The sequence below is a fragment of the Nicotiana attenuata genome, chromosome 1 (genome assembly GCF_001879085.1).
Source record: "Nicotiana attenuata strain UT chromosome 1, NIATTr2, whole genome shotgun sequence".
Lineage (NCBI taxonomy): Eukaryota > Viridiplantae > Streptophyta > Magnoliopsida > Solanales > Solanaceae > Nicotiana > Nicotiana attenuata.
The window spans coordinates 79,098,899-79,122,956 of record NC_031989.1 but is presented as its reverse complement, the minus strand read 5'-3'; the positions used below and the strand labels follow the sequence as shown (position 1 = coordinate 79,122,956).

General features: G+C 42.6%; 1 protein-coding gene across 1 annotated transcript; it reads left to right on the top strand.

Moving 5' to 3' along the window:
• LOC109237642 (RNA-directed DNA polymerase homolog) lies at positions 19,048 to 22,618 on the top strand. The gene is made up of 2 exons (XM_019403969.1): positions 19,048 to 19,461; positions 22,472 to 22,618. The coding sequence occupies exons 1-2, from the start codon at positions 19,048 to 19,050 to the stop codon at positions 22,616 to 22,618; spliced, it is 561 nt and encodes a 186-aa protein (XP_019259514.1).

Genomic DNA, 24,058 nt, shown 5'->3' with positions numbered 1-24,058 from the left:
ATTGGGAAAGGTGATATCCAGGGTGCTGAGGGAAAATGACAAGCTTGCCAGATTCCGAATATGGTCGAGCTCTTCCTGGAATTTCAGTAATTTCTATTCAAGTTGGGATACATTTTCCTGAGTACCATGACCATTAGTGGCCTCTACCCGTTCAGTTGAATTCTCCTTTCTGACGTTGTTCAAATCTTCCATCTTGCCTTTGTTCTTATTTTTGAAAGGACTAAGAGGAGGAGTGGGTGGAGGGCCCCTGGATCTCGTGGAATAGGATGAAGTTGCCAGAGTGCACGAACTAACCTTTGGGGAGGGGAATAACAAAAGATAAAACAAAAAGGTAACCAAGTTAGTGAGGATTATAGGAAGTATTGCAATATTTAAACACATAGTGCGGGAATGTAAATCGTGTCCTAATTTGGGGACCTCTGTGTGCCCGAGGTAGGCCTAGCGACAAGTTGATTTGGAGAACTTAGAATGCTAAATGCTTTATTTTATTGATAAAAAATAGACGAATCCCAAAACGACACTAAATAAGCAAGAAATAAAATCACTAATGGCCATTGTCCTTATTACATTTTATAAAGCGAAAAGATAAACTCCTATCTACTTGGTCCCAGAAGGACCCTTCCCAGATTCGGCATCCTTGGCTCATTCGAATAGCTTCCCCAACTCGCGAAGTCCCAGCAATAGGTAGGCCCTGGCCAGATATCCGCCTTCGGTTCCTTCAGCATTTTGGTAGTCTTCGACCCTCTTGAGAAACTTTATCTCTAACTCCATTATGCCTCGCTCCAAGTATCCCAGTCGCTTGTTGGCACTGACAGCCATGTCCTTCCATTCCTCAATTAGCTTCTGGTTAGATTCCTGTATCTCGTGGTGCTCGCTTTCGTACTCCCGGATTCTTTTGCACAATTGGTTGTATTTGACCTGTGCCTCGGCCCTTTCATCTATAATCCTGTGACCTCGAGCAAACCCTGGCTGGCCCAGACCATCATGATTGTCTTTTAACCAACCTGAGTAGAAAGGAGCGCAACTAGCATGATACCTGTCTGGCTCGAAGGTACCTCTCCCCATTATGATCTTGCAGTGCCACATATGCTAAGCTTGGCATTTGTAAGGACTATCATCCTCTTGGAAGTCAGCTCGGAAATGACTCATCTTGTCGACCCTGGGTATAACCTGCTTCCTACCAGCTTGCCTCATAACCCAAAGCGGGACGTAAGGGTGTGTCCCCCTAAGACCAATCAGTATCAGGAAAGGTGCGTCTCTTGATCGGGCGATGAACTCCTCCGTTGGAAACCATTCGAACATCCACTGAATTTGCTCCTCGGTCAAATTGTCAAATAGCTCAACCCATCCTTTAGCATCCTCTGGTTGAGCGAACATGTCGGGGATGTAATTCATTTACTTTGGGTGATGGAAAGCGATGTGATCATCCCAGTCCCTACGCTGGATTTCTTGTCGATATTCGCCTCTTTGGAGATGTTCCATGAGCTAGAGTTGGAGTAATAGATTGCAACCTTCAAAGTGTTTTTCTCCTCGCTGACACTTCTCCAAGGCTCGGTATATGTCTGCAATAATCATGGGTATGATGCTGAATGCCTGCCCATCAATCCCTTCAATTAGGGTTTTGGTTATCATAGCCAGCCTAGTATGAATTCTGCCTTTCTTTGTCGGGAATACAATCAGACCCAGGAAGCAGAATATAAAGACGAAAACTCTGCGATGGATGTGTCCCAAAGATGTGATGGCAAACTCGCCGGAGTAGGTACGGTAAGATTTGTTGTGACCGTACCTTTCATACAAGTAATTAAAAGGAATGTATGAATCCTTCAAGCATGTTAATTCTGGATTCTTCTTCAAACCCATCATTTTAAGGAAGCCCCTACCTTTGCGGTTCTCAGGCATTAGCAAACCCGGAGTTTCCCATACTAGATCGGCCAATCCTCCTATCTCCTCTAGCAGGGGTGTCGTTTCAATGTCCCCAAAGCGGAACACAGCCCTTTCACAATCCCAAAATAGTGTGGAAGCTTCTATGATCTGTTATTGGGTTGGATCTCCAGGAGGGAAGGTAGATTTCCTAGATATTTCCGGACGAGAGTTTGATCACCATAGTAAAGATCTTTCCACCAGCTTAGCAGTCTTGGGTGGATGTGGGTGACCATGCCGAATCTGGGGATTTCGTGCCTCATTATCTGCAAAACAGAAGGGTTAGACCCTACCCCCAGCAGACTCGACTATTTAACATCAACAATTAGCATGAAGCATTTAGTTCTCCAAATAAATGAACAGAACGTGATGATGTCCATTTGGGTTTAGGGCAACCCAGTGGACTTTTGGACAAGGCTATCTTAAAGGATCACTATGTGGACAACATAACTGACCCGGCTAGGTTTGACCATGATGCATGCACAGTTTAAACAGAGTAAGGTTTCTATGGGGTTTTAGACAGGTACCCTTGAGCGGACAACTCAAGGGGGAAGGCTCGGAACTGTCGACTGCACCGCTGATCGACTAGTTTTACCACAAATATGCCTTTTCGAATTTAGGGGTAATGATATTGGAGGAGCGCAACCACTCATTGTAAGCGTTGCTATAGTATTTGTTTTGGCACGAGTGGAGTATGATGTTGAGAATGATTATGCAATAATTAAAGAGAAATCATGTTGACATGTATTTACACATTAAGGAAGCGATAAATACAATAGTTTCATCATTTAAAGCAATAAAGGAAAGAAAACAAGGAAGACATGTCAGTTTTGCTTCTAAAGAAGAAATTAAATGATGAAAGGAATTAAACAAATAATTGCACATAGAGAGAGGTACAAATTCACAAGAATAATCTGAAATGGTAAAAGCCTAAGAATCCCCAGCAGAGTCGCCATGCTGTTGCGCCCCCTTTTTCCCTCTTTGCATCGGAAAATCGGGTTTATGACATTTTGGGTATAGGACAACTCATTCCTTTCGGGAACTGGGTTTTGCATTTGAAGAGTCGCCACCTAATGATTTAAGGTGCATTAGGACACCTATAAGGTTCACTTCTAAGTTTGTTTGATAACCAGAGATAGGGTAAGGGCTTGAAATTATCCTAAGGGGAAGGTGTTAGGCACCCCTCAGGATCCACTAGTATGGTTCCCGGCCAGATAGTTCTTAATGAATTTGTGCAATTAACAAGTAAACAAATAAGGCTCAAATAAAAGGGGATTTTACTACACAAGTGTTTGGAAGTGATAAAAGTAAAACAGAGTTTGCAAAGCAATCATTAAAGGGCATATTTTGAAAAAAAGTTACAATTCTATAAATATTTAAAAGAAAGAGGAGGGGGAGGTCCTAGGTTTATTTGTAATATGGATCATATCAATGCAATACCCGGTAATCGCTCCTCGAAAGAGGGGCTACACATGGTATTAGCACACCGGTCATCATATCCATATCTACCCTTCCCACCCCGTCGAGGTACTAAAGCGCGGATTGGTCTCGACCACTATTGCATGCTATTACCCGTCCCATTCCTATCAGTCCCGGAGGCACTTAGGACTACTATTCCTAAAGGGGAGGGATATTAGGCTGACTTTGAGGTTTCAAAAGGTGAAAAAGCTAGGTCGACATACAAAAAATACATAGGACTTCACATTAAGGGGAAACATGTAAACACCCAAAAGGCTCATGTATACCTCCTCAAGCAAAACACATAAATAGCATGACTTAAACACAATCAAGGCCAGAATTTAAAGTACTAAGACAGGGGAGTTTCAGTTGTTGAAGCAGACCAATTTATTACATAACTCAGATAAGAAGTCCGAATCAGGCCTGCCTGCTGGTTGTAACAATTACTAATTAACAAAGGCGGATTCAGTTTTATTATTGTTATCACCTAAGGCTTGCCTAGGTGTTTGGGTGAGATCCTATAAACATGATATCTATTACCAATTCAGAATGGGGCAAAGCAGTAACAAATTCTAGAATAAACGATTTAAGATCCTATAAACATGCTTTCTAAACCGCATTAATAGGAAGGGAGAGAGTTGTTGAAAATTAGTTCAGAACAGTGAGAGTTAGGCTGATTTTAGACTAGACTGGTTTCAGAGTCTATAGACGACATCTATTATTACTGATTTTAATTCCTATAGACATGATATCTAGTTGAACGTGAAATGAAGCAGGCAGGATTTACTTGAAACTCTTATAGGCATGATTTCTATGAAAAGGTACTGATTTTAGATGCCAGATTATAACCAATTGGATCCTAAGAACATGGTGTCTAAGTGTGGTAATAAACATGCAGAACTTAAGACAAATCCTATAGGCATGTTGTCTAAATGCAGAATTTAAAATAGGTCCTATAGACAGGTTCTCTAAATGCAGAGTTAAACATGCAAACTTTAAAGACAAGTCCTATAGGCATATTATCTAAATACCGAGTTAATCATACAGGAAAAAGCAGGTCCTATAGGCATGTTCTCTACCCTTCTAATAGTTAAGCATGCACAATTACCCGGCCCTTTTTTCACTAACCAACCCCAAATGTTTATTACAAATTATTACAGACCAAAATAATGAATTACATCAGAAAAAAATGTAAAATGAAGGAGTTACAACCATAGGAAGCCCGATTCTGACTTCCTCTTTGAGTTACGGAACAAAACACCTCAAATGCCAACTTGTTTCAAAGCCTTTCTCAGACCTGGGTGTGTCAAAGTTCACTAAGGGTCTCAAGGGACCTCGGGCAGTGCTTACACCCAAGTTTGCATAACCAGATAGAGATGAGTGCAGTGTAGGAGGGCCAGCCCTTATGTGTCCAAGTTCAGAGGGAGCTCATGGGTCCCAAGGCAAGGCTCACACAAGAGGGGCAGAACCTAAGTCTAAGAATATAGTGGAAGTGCAGGAACAGAGAATTAAAACTCAGTGGAGAATAGAGAGGGGTAAGGGTGGTTGGAAAATAGTAGTAGTACAGCTAACATTACACAGAATCAACACTTTCATACAAAGGGGTCAGGGGTTTGGGAATTCATTGCAGAGAGTATATGACCTTAGGAAGGGGCCAGATTTGGGCATGTACAGCAATAGATGGTGCTGGCATGCCCATATACCAGCCTGAGAACACAACACATAGAGGGGATGTGAAACATATGACCCTAAGGAGGGGTCAGGTTTGGGGTCATGCACAGCAATGTCTAATGCTGACATGCCCCCTAACCAACCAAGGAATACAAACACATAGGGGATATGGGGGTTTGGGATTCATAAGTCATAATAAGTGACTGACAGAGTAATGGAACTTGATTAAACAAGCAGGAAACACGCAAGAGTGAAGGAAATAGTAAGGAAACATGTTGTTGTTGATGCAGGAAAATTAATTAGAACATACCAGTAAAGAAGCAAATGCAGAAAGAAAAGTAAGCAAAATCCCCACAGCCTAGCCTTGGCTTTCAGCCGGCCAGACAAGGCAGCAACACAAGTAGTAACAGAGAAAAGAGAGAGAGTTTTTAGTGAGGTGTGTGTTCTGAACTCAAGTGTTTCATTCCTTGTGTTCGTGTGTTTGAAAGAAGAGGGATGCAGGGTATTTATAGCCTTTTGAAAACGAGTGAAGGAGAGGAAATAAGTAAAGTTTTAGTACAAATATGGAAACAACCAACAGTCAGAATCAATTATACAAGTGATTCCCTTTAATTAAGGAATCACTGTCTAACAAGATTCAAATAAGGAAAGAGATCAGTCTAGAGACGGACTGATTATTGCCATAAAAGAAGTAGTACAAGCATTAAGTAAGTAATCAAGTCTAAGTACAGAGATATGCTTATTTTGGAAAAGATTCAGTAAGGCAAAGTATCATAGTAAAGGGGGAAGAATCAATCAATTTGAACGGGCGAGTGAAATCAGGGTTCATAAAAGGGAAACTTTAGAAATCAGTCACAAGATGAAGATCGATTAAGGAAGAAACTTCAGCATATAAATAAAGTGAACAAGGTCATCAGACATGCGAAGCCAAACTCATTAACAAAATCACAAACAGGTAGTAGTGGCAGAAATAAGCTAGGGTTCAGTAGTAAAGCAAACATTCGAAGCACAGTAATCAAGTAGGTCGAGTCACATTAAATTAACAGGGAAGAAAACAGAGCATCAAAAACATGCAAAGATTTCACAATAGCAGGTGAGGAAAACCCTAGTCGAGTTGAAAGATAGTAAAAAAAAATCAGATGAGTCACATAGAGAAAAGAGAGAGTCTAAAACAAAAGCTTTCAGTCGAGTCAAGTACTCAAACAAACAATTTCAGACCCAAAGACCTAGGGTTTCAACAACAATCAATTTTAAAAGGTGATAAACAAATAAATCAAACAAGTGCTAGCAAACAGTTTCAGAATTCGAATGAACCCAAAAGAAATTAGGGTTTTTAACATGCTAACTCAGATAGGAGAACAACATGAGCAAGACATAGAAAAATCACAGACACGTTAAAATCAGAGAAGAGATTTTGAAAAGAAAAACTTGAAGGAAAACCCTAATCGGAAAGTGAAGAGTCATTTTGAAAGAAAGGTCAAAGAAACTTCGAGAAGCACTTAAAAAGTTCATGGCAAGCATAGATCTAAGGTGGATCTGAAAGCAATCGAAAAAGTCTTAGAGATTAGGGTTTCAGAAAACCCAAAAGCAATGAGAAAGGCCTTGAAAGTTACCGATCTAACCAGGAGAGTCAAGGATCTGACTCGAATGGCCATGGCTGGCCGGAGAAAGGTCAGGGATGACCGGAGAAAGGTCATCGAGCAAGGACTGGACCAAATCCCTTCGAGGTCTGGTCATGAAACCATAGAATCAAACACATAGGAGCCATGGAAGGCTGGTACAGGCCTCAAATGACCACGGAAGGCCATAGATTAGGTAGGTATTAGGGTGGATTAGGGTGGCGGTGGCTAGGGTTTAGGAGGTGTTGCAGAGAGGGTTTGAGAGGAAGGGGGTTCAAGGGCGGCGGTAGGTGAGAAATGATAGGGTTTTGGGGTTGTTTGGAATTAATTAAGGAAATGGCGAGTATTGGCCGTTGATCTGAATGATCAACGGCCTGGATTAAAACGGGTAAGTGGGGCGATTTATGAAACTGGGTTTGGGCTTGGTCCGATGGGTTCAATTGGGTTGAGGATTGGTTTTAAATTGGGGTAGAATTTAGTCTATAATTGAAACGTAACTGGGCTATCATTTAAATAGCCAATTTTCCCCTATTAAAATTATAAAAAATAGTAAATTGATTTCTGAAAATAAATTAAAAGTACTAGAATGATTTATGACATATAATTAACCATTTAAAAATACTGGACTTAATCTTTATGAACATAAACGCAATTAAATCCTAAAAGAGACTAATGTTGCAATTATACAATTTAGCCTTAAAAATACTAAATAATTTTGTAAAATTATGCAAAAATTCCCTTAGCTATATCTTAGCGTTAATATAAAAATTCAACAAGTGAATCACTAAAAATGATAATTTTAACAATAATTATTGGGTTTTTATGGATAAAAATAGGAAAATAAATTGATTTAAAAACATTTAAAAATTAAGGAAAAATAATGAGACACTTGGACATACATTATATATGCATACAAATGCTATTTTGAAGGTATAAAAATACATAGGGAAAAATTGGGTATCAACACCCAATAAGGAAGTCATATGGATTATACCAGGGAAGAAGTTTCATTCGGCAGTACTCACCTTTGAAGGGAAGTGTTGTTGTATATCATCAATAGCCGCCTGCTCCCTTCCTCCAACACCACTTAAGTGAATGGTCCCAGAGCGGCATTGATCTAGTGCTTCATGAATGGCCACGATTTTGTTGTGGCCAAGGTTATATACGAAGAGACGTTCATCTTTTGTCCAGTGCGGCGGTATGAGTTCTTCTTTCCTTCCCTGGTCACTAGATTATGCCGGGCAGCACGGGTGCCGGAGAACTTGAGCGTAGATGGAAGAGTGAAGAAAGAAACAAAGTTTCGGGCGGATAAAGTGACCATTGGGAAGGACCCTATGGTACCTGGATGTGTGAATAGTGATGATTCTGATGCACCAGAGGACGGAGATGAAAGGCAAGATGAAGTTGGGGCAGAGTCTCCCAAACATGTGCAAGTTGCAGAGGCCGAATGAACATGTGTGGTCGGACGGAACATGCGGATGATAGCCTTAGAGCATGAAATGGCAGGTTCGCGTACTTCTGTCACAGACTTGGGGGCTCGAGTTGATGCACTGGCCTCCCAAAATGCTACATCAGAAAATAAGATCATGGCTTGGCTGCGTGCGCTGGGGAGGGCGTGCTATCTCGACCCAGGCACTGTCACCGATCACGATTGATGTACCAGGGAAGTTTCCTTTACCTCGCATTACTTTATTTTATATTCCATAGGGACTTGCCATCATTTTAAGTGTGGGTTAGGGGATACTTTATTTGTATGTGTATATATATAGGACTGTGACTGGATTTTGGTCTTTGGTTAGCTTTTCTAAATGGGTGAATGTGTGAAAAAGATTCAAATTTTCAACTTGTCCCGATAATGGATATCACTCGACGGGTTTCTTGAGGGTCTAAGTCGAAAGAAAAAAAAGGGGGAGAAAAGATTTTCTTTTGTAGGTAGTGTATCAATTCCCCCTTGATTTTTCTTTGGACCGCGGTTCTTTTCCAAGGGTTTCGTTTGAACCGGGTGTAGTTAGTTTTTAATTTTTAGTTAGGAACTCGTGGGCTATGGACTGATATGGAAATAGAATCTCTTAACTTCGTTATGCCTTGAATATAGCGGGTACTTTAGTATGACGCTTAGGCTCAATTGTTGACTCTTGTAAGAATGCCTTAAATTGTATGTTCTTAATTTGGCTTAAGTACCCTAACTAGAGTGTTTTGATGATCCAATCTGGAGTGAGTCATGTGCCATGTGTGTGAGGATTGTTGTATTCTGTGCACTGCATTTGATGCCTAGAACTTGCCCCATGTGTTTGCGAAGCGAAATAGCAGTTATGTTCAGTCTTGGAAGCGATATAGGCATTTCTTTGTTGAGCCATATATATATCTTACCCACCTAATTGTTATGTATCGTAGATAACCCCTTTGAGCCTGTAATCCTGTTTCTTTGGCAACCACATTACAAGCCTTACCCATTTGTTTGAATTAACCATCTATTTGAACCCTCCAACCTCTCATGAGCACTTGAATTGTTATGAAATGTGTAAAATATAAAGTGTGGGGTGGTTGGTTTGATTTTTGAGTGGAACTAATGAAATAAGGAGAAAGGTGCACTATGTTGAAAAAGTAAAGAGCAACTTGAAATATATATATATATATATATATATATATATATATATTCCTTGATAACTGGTGGTTCTTGGTGCAAGTGTGCTTAAAGAAGTATGGGGTAATACACATTGATGAAAAGGTGGAGTTTGGTTTGACATAAGTAGGGTCTTAAATGTTAAAATGTATGTATTAAAGTGCTTAGGGAGGTGTAGTCACTCTTATATCTAAATGTATCCTACCCGTCCATCAGCCTACATTACAACCAAGTAAAGTCCTATCTGATCCTAGATTGAATGAGCTCGATTAGTAGAGTAGTACACTACGGGCAAGCCTATGGAGCATCTTCTGTGGCACAAGAATATCGTTTCTGAGGGTGAGTGAATTCTATCTATGTTAAAGTTCCTCTTTGTGCGTGAATTTTATTTAATTGTGGAATGAGTCTCTTTTGTCGTGAGCAAGCACTTGATTCATGAAGGAAAGGTAAGTATTGACCTCTATGTTAGAGTAAGTGAGTAAGTTAGGGATATTGCGTGGCCCATGGGAGTCAATTCTTGAGGTGAAGATGTTACACTACTGTGCTCAATCTATGTGAAATGTTCTTGGTGTGACGAGTTAGAAAAGTCTCTTAGTGAAGTAGGCCTCTGTAGAGTATGGTTTGATTGCTCGGGGACAAGCAATGGTTTAAGTGTGGGGTGTTGATAGTAGGCTATAATTATGTAGTTTAGCTACCATTTACGCTCCAACTTAGTTGTACTTTATTGATATATGAATGTTAAATGATAATTAATTGCTTTAATTAATAACTTTGTGCTTTATAGGAGTAAGTCCGGAGTATGAGGACATTAAAGAGCATTTTGGAGTTAATCTGGAGCAAGGAAGGCCAATCGGAGGTGAGCTCGCGCAAAAGAAGAAAGAAAACTGAAGGCAGAAATATCCTCCAGGTGCACGGTCCATTCGCGGCCGCGCACTGGCCGCGCTCATCAGGTAGAACAAAAGGCAATATGTGCGGTCCATCCGCGGCCGCGCACGTCGCTCCGTGGATTTTATTTCAGGGGTAAAATTGTATGTTCAGAGGCGACTCTCCTTGACCTATATGAAGCCCAGCTCGCCCAAAAGAGGGTATCTTGGTTTTTGGAAAGATTTTGAAGGCAAGAACAGGCAAGAAGCGAGACGGAAGATTCGGCATAGAGCTTTTATCTTTCTTTCTCTTGTTTTTATCATTGATGATGAATTCTATTGTGATGATTGTGAAAAAAATTATGCATAGCTAAACTCCTAATCTAGGGTTTTGATGGAACCTATTGGAGGATGACTTTCTTGTTATGTTAATATAGATTTGCCGTAGTATTCTCTCTGTTTGTTCAACTATATTGTGATTGTTGTTGATTGAAGGGCCCTCAATCGACTGTGCCAATTTAGTATGTATTACTCGGGAGAGAGTTCATATTTAGGTAGTTGTTGAACAACACCACTCCTAACGTATATGAGGGACCAATACGAAGGGTTTAAAGGTGGGATTAGGGATAACGAAACCTTGGGTGCGATCTACATGAGTTGTACCTAAAGCTAGCTAGCGTAATTCGGGAGAATATGTCTAGTATATTGTTGTAATTACTCGGGAGAGAGTTAAGACAATCGAAGTGCTCATGATCGATAGAGAAGACTTAGCCAAATTTATAGTAAACGTAGTAGAAAAGATTCCGACAATAGGGGAAATCAGAACCTTAGATCATTCTCATTCTTGTCTACAACTCATTCATAGTTAGTCCTTAATTATTGTATTGTCATTACATAATATTTAGTTAGTTAACATCCAATCTTTTACTCAAATATTTCCGAAGATTGAATACGTGAATTTGTGTAAGTCCAATAGCTGTGATTGATAGGTTAATTCCCTGTGGGATTCGAATCCGGACTTGTTAACCGGAATATATTTGCAGTGACCGCTTTGTCCTTTTATAAGGCATAGTTGGGTGGGATCAGCTTCAAACCTTTAAGTCAGTGCATTACTTAAACTTGTTTGGTAATATGCACCTTTGTATGATAATCTTTGATAATCCTGCAAACCTGTTTCCCCCTACCTCTTTCAATATGATTTTGCCAATATGTTATTTTGCTAAGTGTTGAACCTGATTCTAAGTCTTGTTGACCTTCTTGATTAGCTGTTGTGTGTTCTCAACTTTGCTATGTCTACTTTTTTAAAACTACAAGTATATTTCCTCAACTTCTGTCCCTTAACCATTGCCCACTCACCCTCATTTATTACCTATGCTATTCTGAACCTATCATTCTTGGGTGGCTAAAAGCCAAGGACACAAAAACTCTTACTACGGACCTCCCTAGTGAGAGCACTGCTCGGGGTCCATTTGAGACCCTTGTGAACTCTAATACACTAGGGTTTGGGGTCTTTTAGCCACTATCTCTACTACTGAGACCTGAACTATTCCTGACACTCAATTCTTTCTTCCTATTATCTACTGAATATGTAAATTGGTTGTTCAATATATGGTTGTGTGATCTGGCTTGAGTTCTTCTATGGATTCTGGGTTGTGCTGATGAATATGGCTCCATGTTGGAAATCTAGGTATGTTACGTGAGAGTTGTTGAAGGCCCAAGAAACGCTGGGTGTTTCACTACAACAAAAAGTACTTTTTGCGATAATTATTTTACGGTAATAAATTTATTGATGCTAATTCATTTCTTACGCTAAATTATTAACGGCAAATGAGTATTAGCCACAAAAATGCAACCTCTCCACCGGCAATTGAATATGATGGACAGTAAAAGTTAAAAGCAAACTTTATCCCCATTTTTTCATTGAATAAAAAACAAAAAGTTTGTTCTCTGACAAACAGATCTAACTTATGAAATTCAGTCACCGGCGACCAACTCATCTCTCTCTCCATCGTCGGCACCTTATCGCTCCCTAAGGTAATGTTCGACTCATCTCTCTCTACTCTCTATCTCTTTCTGCGATTTTAGGTTGTTGAAATTCTAATGGAGTATGCTAAGAAGAATGGAAAAGGAAACTGGAATGAGTTCAGAGAGGTTGAGAGAATATGGAAAAAGTTACTTGTAGATTAATCATTTGAGACCTAATCTTAGTATAGTGGAAGTACTAATATTTTGGTATATAATGATATCCTAGGGTTCATGAATCAGGATTCATAGATAAATTGGAACGTAAATTAAAATTTTCAAAATGGATTGATGGGTTACTTATCTTTTTTTCGATAAATAGATCGGTAATTTACTCGCCGCTCATCATTTGACTGAATTTTGTATCATATGCGCTATTGATAGAATCAGATTCTTAAGTGTTTAATCTAGTAGTAATTTCACTATTATTATAAAGAACACTTGGAATTAGAGTTATCCCTGGAAAATCCTAACGATCTTTTCAAGTGAATGTATTGATCCATTTTGTTACTAGCAAGTAGTGAAAGACTTGTTCTAATGCAATTAATTCTAGAAACTTAGGAAATTGTAGTCATTAAAAGAGAAGTAGCTAAGAACAAGCAGAAAATTGTTAGGTTTTAGTCGATGAAGAAGCAAAACGGGAGCTCGGCTCCTTACAAATACTGAGATTCTTAAGGACCCGGACCAAGACCACGACACAAAGTGTTTAAATAGAAAAACATAATAGAGTAAATGTGTATATAACACTTCTTTGCTTAAAAGATAACTGGACTTAACAGTAAACTATATAACTTATAACTAACTTACATTCCTTCTGTTAGGTACAACTTTCTCAACTGTATGTACTACTCCTACATGCATCCTTATACTCCCTTTTAATATAGCTCACATCATGTTCACTAGGGCACTCTAGATTAGACTAATGATTTACATTAGAACAAAAATTATTGTGCGGTGTTAAACTTTAAACATGGCAGAACCTTCTTTAAGATTGGTAAAACTAAAGAACAGTTAAGAGAAAATAAGTGATTTTGGATGAAAGAAACAGAAGCACTATAAAATATTGGATGATGTACCTTGGAGTTGGTTGTATTAAGAGTAGGTATCTCTAGGCTCTGATGATGTGCCTAAGAGTTGTTGCATCACATATAGTTTTCTTCTATAAACAATCAGGTTGAGATTGTAAATTTGTAATTACTCAATTCTTTGAACTTTTATGTATCTGTATATTTTGTAGCTTCTAGAATCAAAAAATTAAGAAGCAGAAGAAATTAACTGTTGAAATTAAAAATAGTTTGTTGCATCTGATTAGATACACTTCGGGATTTATCTTTTTTTTATAAGGGAAGGTTTTATTATTTTAGCACAAAAGAAAAGGTATGTCATTTTAAATCTCTTTGATTTTTGTTTATAGATTCTATCTACATTATTATCTTTCTGATATATACTATGTTATCAGTGGCATCAATATTAGATTTTGAATTAAGTCTACTCTAGTCTTTCATCAATCTGCTAATTGGCAATATGTTGAACCTACATTCATAGATGCATCTTATCAATTCTTTCTAGTTCAAATAATCTTGAGCTTATAGAAATGTCACGACCCGGCCGGTCGTCTCATGAGTTACCGCTCTATTTCCCGTATTTCTGCTTCTTTATGCTTTGTTATCCGTGTTTTGGTGGTATCGGGTTGGTCGGATTGGATACGGATTGGTTTTGGTGAAGTTTGAGATAGTCTCTTTTAAGGAAGTTTAAGTTGGAAAAGTCAACCGGATATTGACATATGTGTTAGAGGGCTCGGATGCGAGTTCCGACAGTTCGGTTAGCTTCGGGAGGTGATTTATGGCTTAGGAGTGTGATCGGAATGGGTTTTGGAGGTTTGGAGTAGATTTAGACTTGAATTGGTGAAGTTGATATTTTGGCGATTTCCGGTTGATAGGCGAGATTTTGATATAGAGGTCGGAATGGAATTCTGAGAGTTGCAGTAGCTTTGTTATGTGATTTGGGATGTGTGTGCAAAATTTCAGGTTATTCGGACGTGATTTGGTTGGGTTTTTTATCAAAAGCGAAATTCGGAAGATTTTTAGAAACTTAGGCTTGAATCTGAGGTGCTTTGGTTGATTTAGTGTTGTTTGAAGTGTTTTGATGATTGGAACAAGTTAGAATAAGGTATTAGGATATGTTTGTGCTTTTGATTAAGGTCCCGGGGGCTTCGGGGTGATTTCGAAGGGTTAACGGAGAAAATTGGATTGTGTTGCAGCTGCTGAAGTTGCTGCTTCTGATATTTTCGCACCTGCGGTTTGGTGACCGCAGGTGCAGCGTCGCATATGCGATGGGATGGGCGCAGATGCAGATTTGAAGGGAGGAGTCAAAAATCGCAGATGCGGTAGAAGGACCGCACCTGCGGAGCCGCATATGCGGTGAGTGGACTGCAGATGCGCTAATAGGTCCGTTAAGTGATTTCCGCAGATGCGGAGGAAAGACCGCATATGCGGTACCGCAGAAGCGGGTATTATGCTGCAGATGCGAAAAGGACTAGGCAGAACATATAAGTTATTTCATTACGCGAGTTTGAGCTATTCCACCATTTTCAACTTCGGCTTGAGAGCTTTTGGACGAATTGGAAGAGGGATTTCAAGGGAACTTCGTTAAGGTAAGGATTTTGGACCTACAACACAATTCTATGATACTATTTCATGAAGTTAGGGCTGTAATTAAAGGAATTAAAGGGCAAAAATGGAGGATTAGGGCTTGAGTTTAAGAGGCCTTTACATGGGGATTTGAGGGGTCATTTGGACTCCGATTTTAGTATCTTTTATATGTATGAACTCGTGGGGAGATAAGGAACCCGTTGGTGTGAAAATTTCCGAATTTCGAGATGTGGGCCCGGGGGTCGGGTTTTGGTAATTTCAGGATTTGTGCCCTTTATTGAATGTTTTGGCTTGGACTTTGTTCCCTTGGCATATTTTGACGTCCTCATTCTGATTTTGGATAGATTCGACGCGCGTGGAGGCCAATTCGAGGGGCAAAGGCGTCGCGAGCTAGAGATTTAGCCGATTCGAGGTGAGTAATGATTGTAAATGATGTTCTGAGGGTTTGAAACCCCGGATTGCACATCGTAGTGCTAAGTTGAGGTGAGACACACACTTGTTGACGAGGGTGGGGTCGTACATTATTTGGGATTGTGGCTTGGTCTGTCCCGGTTGATAATTTTACTGCGTATTTGACTGAAACTTATTTGCTATCATTATGATTTGGGTTGAATGTCATATTTGGGCTTCGTGCCAACTATTTGAACCCTTCGGGGCTTTTTATTGATATTTCCTCGCTGTTTTGACTTACAACTTGAACTCAGTCATGTTATTTTCCACTGTTTTAATACTCAGCCATTTTACTCAGTTTTGAGACTTAAATGATATTTTAAATGATGTTTTGGGCTGAGAAACACTGTTTTACTATTGCACGAGGGGCTTGTGAGCATTTTTGACTGAGTAAGGCCGAGGGTCTGTGTTGTGAGGAAACACTGATACTGATTTGAGGCCGAGGGCCCAAGATATGTACACCATGAGGTGGCTTGATTGATATAAGGCCGAGGGCCTAGATTTGATGCCACGAGATGGCTTGTTATTGCGCTTGGGCCGTAAGGGGCCCCTCCAGGAGTCTGCACACCCCCAGTGAGCGCGGGTACCCATTGTGATCTGAGTTTGAGCCCGAGGGGCTGTTATTGTCCTAAGATGTTGCCCGAGGGGCGGATGTGGTGATACTGTGCCCGAGGGGCGAGCTTCTATTTATTTACTGTACCTTAATTGTCTGTCAATTACCTGTTTACTTGTTGAAAGAGGATTTCAGTTGTCTTTTCACTGGTTTACTGTATTTAAATGATTTTACTGCTTCATTATAGAATGCCTTGTGCCTTGCGTGTTTTCTTACTTTCAGTCATTATTTACATTTGTTACTCACTGAGTTGGAGTACTCACTTTACTCCCTGCACCCTGTGTGCAGATTCAGGCGCATCTGGTCCCGCTCCCAAGTGCTGATTCCTCCAGATTCAGGCGGGCTTTCGGAGATTACGAGGTAGCTGTTGCTGTCCGCAGCCCCGTGTCTCTACTCCTTTATCGTCTCTATTTCATTTCAGACATTGTACTAGTTATGGATTTATCAGAATTCTATTATGACTTTTAGATGCTCATGACTAGTGACACCCCGGTTAGGGCTGTGTATGGGTGATTCTTCCGCGTATTTATGTTATTTTCAACTATTTCGGATTTATTTTATCATGTTTAAACTGTTCTTAAATGCTTATTTGTTTAAAATTGGAAATGGGAAGTGTCGGCTGGTCTTGCCTTCACGAGAGGCGCCATCACGATCGGGTTTGGGGTTAGGGTCGTGTCAAGTTGGTATCAGAGCCTAGGTTACATAGGTCTTACGAGTCATGAGCAGGTTTAGTAGAGTCTCGCGGATCGGTACGGAGACGAATGTATTTTTCCTCGAGAGGCTGCAGAACCTTTAGGAAAACTTCACATTCTTGAACTTCTTGTCGTGCGAATTTGTTGATCCGAGTACTAAACTTCTGTTGTTCTGTTCTCTCACAGATGGTGAGGACACGCGCTACCGGACCAGGTGGACGACCCCCAGTGCCACCAGCTGCGGCCATTAGAGGCCGAGGACACGGTCGTGGCCGTGGTAGAGGCAGAGCAGTGAGGGCACCACCTGCAGATCCACCAGCTGCCCCAGTTCAGGACCAAGTCCCATCTGTGGACCCTCCAGCAGCACCAGCTCAGGCACCAGCTGTGCCTATTGTGATTTCGGGTCTTCAGGAGGTCTTGGCTCAGATCTTATCAGTTTGCACTGGCCTAGCTCAGGCGGTTTCAGCCACTACAGTTGTAGCTACTTCATAGGCCGGGAGAGGCAGTCAGACTCCCGCCGCCCGCACACCTGAGCAGGTCGTGCAGAGACTTCAGACGCTGGGGGCACATCCAGCCCAGCCGATCGCAGCTGCTCAGGACTATGTAGTTCCTGTCATGCCAGAGGATGAGCAGCGTAGGTTGGAGAGATTTGGGAGACTTCAGCCTCCGACCTTCAGCGGAGCAGAGGGCGAGGATGCCCAGGGCTTTTTGGACAAGTGTCAGAGGATGCTTCGCACAGCCGGTATTCTGGTGACCAGCGGGGTCGCTTTCACTTCCTATCAGTTTTCAGGACCTGTTTTTACTTGATGGGAGGATTTTGAGAGGCGTAGGCCTGTTGGTGCAGCACCCTTTTCCTGGAAGCAGTGCTCCGTTCTCTTTCTGGAGAAGTATGTGCCACAGTCTCGCAGAGAGGAGATGCGTAGACAGTTTGAGTGGTTGCGTCAGGGGGAGATGACTGTGTCACAGTATGAGTTGAGGTTCTCTAAGTTGGCTCGTCATGCCATCTGGTTGGTCCCGACAGTTTGAGAGAGGATCAGGAGGTTTGTCGATGGTCTTACTTATCAGCTCTGTATCCTTATGACCAGGGAGAGGGTGATTGGTGCTACATTCGAGGAGGTTGTGGATATTGCCAGGGAGATTGAGTCCGTGCGTCGCCAGGAGCGAGAGGATGGGGAGGCCAAGAGGCCTCGAGGATCTGGTAGCTACAGTGGTGGTCCTTCGAGGGGCCTGTTTCAGTACGGCAGAGGCCGACAGTTCCGTCATGGTCAGTCTGATCGCTCAGGTTATCGAGGAGCGTCATCGGGTCATGGTTCCCACAGTTCACACCAGGGCCATTCTTCACTTAGTGCCCTCCCAGCTCAGAGCTCATCCCGTGCTCCATCTGTTCAAGGCTCTTCTACGCCAAGTGCTTCTGCTGGTCACTCCGGTGTGAGGGGTTCCCATCAGCCCCCTTCTCCAGTGCCTAGGAGTTGTTACGAGTGTTGCGAGATGGGCCACATGTGGAGGCAGTGTCCCCGCCGTGTTGCTAGTTCATCCTAGCAGAGGGGTCAATCATCAGCTTCAGCGCCAGTTGCTCCACCACCACCTGCCCAGCCAGCTAGGGGTGGGGATCAGTCAGCCAGGGGTCGCCCCAGAGGGGGAGGTCGATCAGGGGGCGGTCATGCCCGTTTCTATGCTCTTCCAGGCAGACCCGATGCCATTGCTTCCGATGCTGTCATTACAGGTATTATTTCAGTCTGCCACAGAGATGCCTCTGTATTATTTGATCCCGGTTCCACCTATTCTTATGTGTCATCATACTTTGCTCGCTCTTTGGGTACTCCTCGTGAGTTTCTTGCTTTACCTGTTCATGTATCTACCCCGGTGGGTGATACTATTGTTGTAGACCATGTGTACCAGTCGTGTGTGGTGACTATTGGGGGTCTGGAGACCCGAGTTGATCTTTTATTATTGAGTATGGTGGATTTCAATTTCATTCTGGGCATGGATTGGCTATCTCCGTGTCGTGCTGTTCTGGATTATCATGCCAATACAGTCACATTAGCTATACCGGGTGTGCCACGGATTGAGTGGCGAGGTGTGACTGATTATGTTCCTAGCAGAGTGATCTCTTTCTTGAAAGCCCAGCGTATGGTTGGGAAGGGTTGTCTTTCGTATCTTGCCTTTGTGAAGGATGTTGGAGCTGAGACTCCCAGTATTGATTCTGTCCCAGTTGTGAGGGATTTCCCTGATGTATTTCCTGCAGACCTGTCGGGTATGCCACCGGACAGGGATATTGATTTTGGTATTGACCTGGTGCCGGGAACTTAGCCCATTTCTATTCCGCCTTATCCTATGGCACCAGCGGAGTTGAAGGAGTTAAAGGAGCAGCTTCAGGAACTCCTTGATAAGGGGTTCATTCGGCCTAGTGTGTCACCTTGGGGTGCGCCGGTTCTGTTTGTGAAGAAAAAGATGGCACTATGAGAATGTGCATTGATTATAGGCAATTGAACAAGGTAACAATTAAGAACAATTATCCTTTGCCTTGCATTGATGATTTATTCGACCAGCTTCAGGGAGCAAGGGTATTCTCCAAGATTGATCTCCGTTTGAATTATCACCAGTTGAAGATCAGGGATTTGGATATTCTTAAGACGGCATTCACGACCAGATATGGTCATTATGAGTTCCTGGTTATGTCTTTTGGGCTGACCAATGCCCCAGCAGCGTTCATGCATCTGATAAACAGCGTGTTCCGGCCTTATCTTGACTCATTTGTCATAGTTTTCATTGATGATATCCTGGTATATTCGTGTAGTCAGGAGGAGCACGCGGAGCATTTGAGGGTTGTGTTGCAGAGATTGAGGGAGGAGAAACTTTATGCAAAGTTCTCCAAGTGTGAGTTTTGGCTCAGTTCAGTGGCATTCTTGGGACACGTGGTGTCTAGTGAGGGTATTCAGGTTGATCCAAAGAAGATAGAGGCGGTTCAGAGTTGGCCCAGACCATCCTCAGCCACAGAGATTCGTAGTTTTCTTGGTTTGGCAAGCTATTATCGCCGGTTTGTTCAGGGATTCTCATCTATCGCATCGCCCTTGACCAAGTTGACTCAGAAGGGTGCTTCATTCATTTGGTCGGACGAGTGTGAGGAGAGCTTTCAGAAGCTCAAGACAGCTTTGACCACAGCTCTAGTGTTGGTTTTGCCATCAGCTTCAGGTTCATATACCGTGTATTGTGATTCTTCGAGAGTAGGGATTGGTTGTGCGTTGATGCAGGAGGGTAGAGTTATTGCTTATGCTTCTCGTCAGTTGAAGCCCCATGAGAAGAACTACCCCGTTCATGATTTGGAGTTGGTTGCCATAGTTCACGCGTTGAAGATTTGGAGGCATTACTTGTATGGCGTATCTTGTAAGGTATACACTGATCATCGCAGTCTTCAGTATTTGTTCAAGCAAAAGGATCTTAATTTGAGGTAGCGGAGATGGTTGGAGTTACTTAAGGATTATGATATCACTATATTGTACCATCCGAGAAAGGCCAATGTGGTGGCCGATGCTTTGAGCCTAAAGGCAGTGAGTATTGGGAGTTTGGCTTATATTCCAGTTGGGGAGAGACCTCTTGCGGTTGATGTTCAGGCTTTGGCCAATCGGTTTGTGAGGTTGGATATTTCGGAGCCCAGTCGGGTATTGGCTTGTGTGGTTTCTCGGTCTTCCTTATATGAGCGCATCAGAGAGCGCCAGTATGATGATCCACATTTGCTCGTCCTTAGGGATAGGGTTCAGCATGATGATGCCAGAGATGTGACTATTGGAGATGATGGAGTATTGAGGATGCAGGGCCGGATTTGTGTGCCCAATGTAGATGGGCTTCAGGAGCTGATTCTGGAGGAGGCCCATAGCTCGCGATATTTTATCCATCCAGGAGCCGCGAAGATGTATCAGGATCTCAGACAGCATTATTAGTGGAGGAGAATGAAGAAAGATATTGTGGGATTTGTAGCTCGGTGTCTCCATTGTCAGCAGGTGAAATATGAGCATCAGAGATCGGGTGGCTTGCTTCAGCGGATGGATATTCCACAGTGGAAGTGGGAGCGGATCACTATGGACTTTGTAGTTGGGCTTCCACGGACTTTGAGGAAGTTCGATGCTATTTGGGTGATTGTGGATAGGCTGATCAAGTCCGCGCACTTTATTCCTATCTGTACTACTTATTCTTCCGAGCGGTTAGCAGAGATATATATCCGGGAGGTTTTCGGTTTCATGGTGTCCCAGTTTTCATCATTTTAGATCGGGGCACTCAGTTTACTTCCCAGTTGTGGAAGCCTGTTCAGCGAGAGTTGGTACTCAGGTACAGTTGAGCACAACTTTTCACCCTCAGACGGATGGGCAGTCCGAGCGCACTATTCAGATATTGGAGGATATGCTACGCGCTTGTGTTATTGATTTCGGAGGGTCATGGGATCAGTTTCTACCGCTTGCAGAGTTTGCTTATAACAACAGCTACCAGTCGAGTATTCAGATGGCTCCATATGAGGCTTTGTACGGGAGGCGGTGTAGATCTCCAGTTGGTTGGTTTGAGCCCAGTGAGGCTAGGCTATTCGGGACAGATTTGGTTTAGGATGCTTTAGATAAAGTGAAGGTGATTCAGGACAGACTTCGTATAGCGCAGTCGAGGCAAAAGAGTTATGCTGACAGGAAGGTTCGAGATGTGTCCTACATGGTCGGTGAGAAGGTTCTGTTGAAGGTCTCACCCACGAAGGGTGTTATGAGATTTTGAAATAAAGGGAAGTAGAGGCTGCGGTTCATTGGGCCTTTTGAGGTACTTCGGAGGATTGGAGAGGTGGCTTATGAGCTTGCCTTGCCACCCAGCTTGTCTAGTGTGCACCCAGTGTTCCATGTTTCTATGCTCCGGAAGTATATTGGAGATCCGTCCCATGTTCTGGATTTCAGCACAGTTCAGTTGGAGGGTGATTTGACTTATGATGTGGAGCCAGCAGCTATTCTGGAGCGTCAGGTTCGGAAGTTGAGATCAAAAGATATAGCTTCAGTGAAGGTGCAGTGGAGAGGTCGGCCCGTGGAGGAGGCTACCTGGGAGACCGAGCGGGAGATGCGGAGCAGATCCTCACCTGTTTGAGGCTTCACGTATGTTTCTTGACTCGTTCGAGGACGAACGTTTGTTTAAGTTGGGGAGGATGTGATGACCCGGCCGGTCGTCTCATGAGTTACCGCTCCGTTTCCCCCAGTTCTGCTTCTTTATGCTTTGTTATCTGTGTTTTGGTGGTATCGGGTTGGTCGGATTGGATTCGGATTGGTTTTGGTGAAGTTTGAGACACTTAGTCTCATTTAAGGAAGTTTAAGTTGGAAAAGTCAACCGGATGTTGACTTATGTGTTAGAGGGCTCGGATGTGAGTTCCGACGGTTCGGTTAGTTTCGGGAGGTGATTTATGGCTTAAGAGTGTGATCGGAATGGGTTTTGGAGGTTGGGAGTAGATTTAGGCTTGAATTGGCGAAGTTGATATTTTGGCGATTTTCGGTTGATAGGCGAGATTTTGACATAGGGGTCGGAATGGAATTTCGAGAGTTGCAGTAGCTTCGTTATGGGATTTGGGATGTGTGTGCAAAATTTCAGGTTATTCGGACGTGATTTGGTTGGGTTTTTTATCAAAAGCGGAATTCGGAAGATTTTTAGAAACTTAGGCTTGAATCCGAGGTGTTTTGGTTGATTTAGTGTTGTTTGAAGTGTTTTAATGATTGGAACAAGTTAGAATAAGGTATTGGGATATGTTTGTGCTTTTGGTTGAGGTCCCGGGGCCTCGGGGTGATTTCGAAGAGTTAACGGAGAAAATTGGATTGTGTTGCAGCTGCTGAAGTTGCTGCTTCTGATAATTTTGCACCTGCGGTTTGGGGACCGCAGGTGCGGCGTCGCATATGTGATGGGATGGCCGCAGATGCGGATTTGAAGGGAGGAGTCAGAAACCGCAAATGCGGTAGAAGGACCGCAACTGCGGAGCCGCAGATGCGGCGAGTGGACCGCGGATGCGGTAATTGGTCTGTTAAGTGATTTCCGCAAATGCGGAGGAAAGACCGCAGATGCGGTACCGCAGAAGCGGGTATTGTGCCGCAGATGCGAAAAGGACTGGGCAGAACATATAAGTTATTTCATTACGCGAGTTTCAGCTATTCCACCATTATTAACTTCGGCTTGAGAACTTTTGGATGAATTGGAAGAGGGATTTCAAGGGAACTTCGTTAAGGTAAGGATTTTGGACCTAAAACACAATTCTATGGTAGTATTTCATGAATTTAGGGCTGTAATTAAAGGAATTAAAGGGCAAAAATGGAGGATTAGGGCTTGAGTTTAAGAGGCCTTTAAATGGGGATTTGAGGGGTCATTTGGACTCCAATTTTAGTATTTTTGATATGTATGAACTCGTGGGGAGATAAGGAACCTGTTGGTGTGAAAATTTCTGAATTTTGAGACGTGGGCCCGGGGGTTGGGTTTTGGTAATTTCGGGATTTGTGCCCTTTATTGATTGTTTTCGCTTGGGCTTTGTTCCCTTGGCATATTTTGACGTCCTCATTCTGATTTTGGATAGATTTGACGCGCGTGGAGGCCAATTCGAGGGGCAAAGGTGTCGCGAGCTAGAGATTTAGCCGGTTCGAGGTGAGTAATGATTGTAAATGATGTCCTTAGGGTTTGAAACCCCGGATTGCACATCGTAGTGCTATGTTGAGGTAAGACACATGCTTGTTGACGAGCGTGGGGTCGTACGTTATTTGGGATTGTGACTTGGTCCGTCCCGGTTGATGATTTTGCCACGTATTTGACTAAAACTTATTTGCTATCATTATGATTTGGGCTGAATGCCATATTTGGGCTTCGTGCCAACTATTTGAACCCTTTCGGGGCTTTTTATTGATATTTCCTCACTGTTTTGACTTACTACTTGAACTCAGTCATGTTATTTTCCACTGTTTTACTACTCAGCCATTTTACTCAGTTTTGAGACTTAAATGAAATTTTAAATGATGTTTTGGGCTGAGAAACACTGTTTTACTATTGCCCGAGGGGCTTGTGAGTATTTTTGACTGAGTAAGGCCGAGGGCCTGTGTTGTGAGGAAACACTGATACTGATTTGAGGCCGAGGGACCGAGATATGTACGCCACGAGGTGGCTTGATTGATATGAGGTCGAGCGCCTAGATTTGATGCCACGAGATGTCTTGTTATTGCGCTTGGGCCGTAAGGGGACCCCGTCCACGGAGTCTGCACACCCCCAGTGAGCGCGGGGTACCCCATTGTGATGTGAGTTTTGAGCCGGAGGGGGCTGTTATTGTCCTGAGATGTTGCCCGAGGGGGCGGATGTGGTGATACCCTGCCCGAGGGGGCGAGCTTCTATTTATTTACTGTACCTTAATTGTCTGTCAATTACCTGTTTACTTGTTGAAAGAGGATTTTACTTGTCTTTTCACTGGTTTACTGTTTTTTTAAAATGATTTTC